The 2,500-nt window shown below is 43.5% G+C and overlaps 1 protein-coding gene across 2 annotated transcripts in view; it reads left to right on the top strand.

Annotated features, from left to right (window-relative positions):
* esrrga (estrogen-related receptor gamma a) overlaps positions 1–2,500 on the top strand; it is a 102,300-nt gene that overhangs the window by 62,410 nt on the left and 37,390 nt on the right. For both annotated transcript variants that reach the window (XM_062523203.1, XM_062523202.1), the window contains exon 5: positions 725–835. In XM_062523203.1, coding sequence (XP_062379187.1) covers positions 725–835 — 111 coding nt within the window. The remainder of the gene's footprint in view (positions 1–724; positions 836–2,500) is intronic.

Below are 2,500 nucleotides of genomic sequence, written 5' to 3'. Positions count from 1 at the left end.
CACACACACACACACACACACACAATTACATACATGCCTTACATGACTATGCACACACAAGCACATAAATTACAAGTACTTAGACCCAACGCACCCAATGACAAACACGCACACACACAAATCACAAATGGTCAGTTGTGAAAAAACACACATCACATGCACAGCGGTACATCAAGAACTCACAAACTCACACACACATTCATACACACACACACACACACACACGGGCCCCCCTAAAGTCAGGTGTGGCGGCTGTGTGTGTGTCACGAGGAGACCAGAGAGAGTGTCAGGCTGTCAGCAGCTGGTCATTCCTCCGCATGTTTATGAAACGGCCCCCAACAGCTGCCACTACACTCGTCCACTCCTCTCTCCACTCTTCCTCCTCTCTCCTCCTCTCCTCTCCTCTTTTTTCCACTCGCTCCCTCTCTTCTCCTCTTCTCCTGTCCTGTCCTCCTCTATTCCTCTCTGTATCCCCTCTATTCCTCCTCTTCTCCTCTCTTCTCTATTCCCCCTCTACTCCCTCTCTCCTTTCACCCGTCTCTCACTGTGTCGTTTTTCCAAACACATTCTCCACATTGATGCAGAGATGTTTTTGGTTGCTGTGATAATGACAGAAAGCTGAACAGTGATTAAAGTTTAATGTTTTCTTTTTCTTCTCCCTCTCTCTCTCTCTCTCTCTCTCTCTCTCTCTCTCTCTCTCTCTCTCTCTTTCTCTCTCTCTCAGGCGTGCGGCTGGACAGAGTGCGTGGAGGCAGACAGAAGTACAAGCGCCGGATAGATGCGGAGAACAGCCCTTACCTGAACCCCCAGCTGGCCCTGCCGCCCAAAAAGCCATGTAAGCTTCAGAAAGCTCACACACAACACACACACACATTCACACACATTCACACACATTCACACAAGCACACACACATGCACACACATACAGACGCATACAGTCACACAAACACACACACATACACATACACACACACACACACACACACACACACACACACACATACTGTGTGTATATATATATATATATATATATACTGTATATATTCACACACTCACTCACTCACACACACACACACACACACACACATACTGTATACAGTCACACACTAATACTAAATACTGATATAACCACACAAATGCAAACTGAACTTCATTGCTACAGAACCCTACAGAAGTTACATATCAAACAGTGGCATCATTTGAAATCTTTAGCATGCAGACATTCCAGGCCTGACACGCTAATCTGTAGTCATTTCTCATCAGTGTACAGTAATATCATGTATTTTAAATATCTTTGTCTTCTATTTAACTAAAGACAATATCCCAGTCGTAGTCTTTAAGTACCCACATTGTTATTTGATCTGATTCACGGGGCCAAGGCCCTTCTGACAGCTACTAAAAGAAATGATCTTTGAAGAAATAATGATGATGTCGAGAGTTCCTTGCTTCCTCTTTTTTTTTTCTTTGAGCAATGAAGTTCTGAGCATTTAATCTCTGAGACGTTCCAGATAATCACATTTGTGACAAGCACAACGTTCTAATCTTTTCTTCTTTCTTTTAACGTAATATTAATAAAAAATCTCAATCTTGATGTGGAGCTATTATCCATTAGCACCGGGGACGATCAAAGAGAATGGCCCTGCTTCCTGTCGCCAATGAGAAGACAAGACAGGATATGTGTGACAGAGAGCAGGAAGAGAGGGAAGGGAATGGAGCGAGAGAGAGAGGGAGAGAGAGAGAGAGAGAGAGAGAGAGAGGGAGGGAGTGAGAGAGAGAGGTTTAATCCGGATTAAATCCAATCTGGCAAAGACATCAAACTCACAATACCAGGCTCCCAAGCTGTCTAACTGCACTGCAAACAGACAGCGCGGCTGTGCTTAACAGATTTGTCCCTAAAGCCTTTTTACTTAATGGTAGCATATTCTCATGGAATACAATATGCTTTTATGCATGATAGCTGCAGAAAATAATCAGAATAATTATAGCGCTGGAATCATATTAGTAAGACAGAAAGAGAGGGAAAAAAAATAGCCCGATGCTTAATCCGGTCCATCCCATGAGCGGGTTCATGGTTCAGGTTTATTTTCATTTATCCTGCCCAACTTATTTTGGGGCTTATTCTTTCCTGTCCATCCTACATCCAATTTCATTACTCATTTCTCTCTCTCTCTCTCTCTATCACTCTCTCTTTATCACTCTCTCTCTCTCTTACTCTCTCCACCTCTGGAATAGAGTATTTTACCGCCTCTGTTTTTCAGGCCTATAAGGGAATAGCCTTGTGTGTAGGTGTGTGTGTGTGTGTGTGTGTGAGCGAGTCGAGGTGCAATATGACAACAGCGGGTAGGGATTAGGACAATCTTGTAAATGAAGATGTGTTATCGCAGCTTTCCCTAGATCCCGTAATTATTGAAAATGTGTTAGACAGGAAGCCCAGGCAGGTTTCAAAAGCACACAGACGCATTCTCTCAAGCCGCTTTTTTCTTTAATGCTTGTCATGGGT

Source organism: Sardina pilchardus, chromosome 20 (genome assembly GCF_963854185.1).
Source record: "Sardina pilchardus chromosome 20, fSarPil1.1, whole genome shotgun sequence".
In the NCBI taxonomy this organism is placed as follows: Eukaryota; Metazoa; Chordata; class Actinopteri; order Clupeiformes; family Clupeidae; genus Sardina; species Sardina pilchardus.
This window is presented reverse-complemented; position numbering and strand designations above follow the sequence as displayed.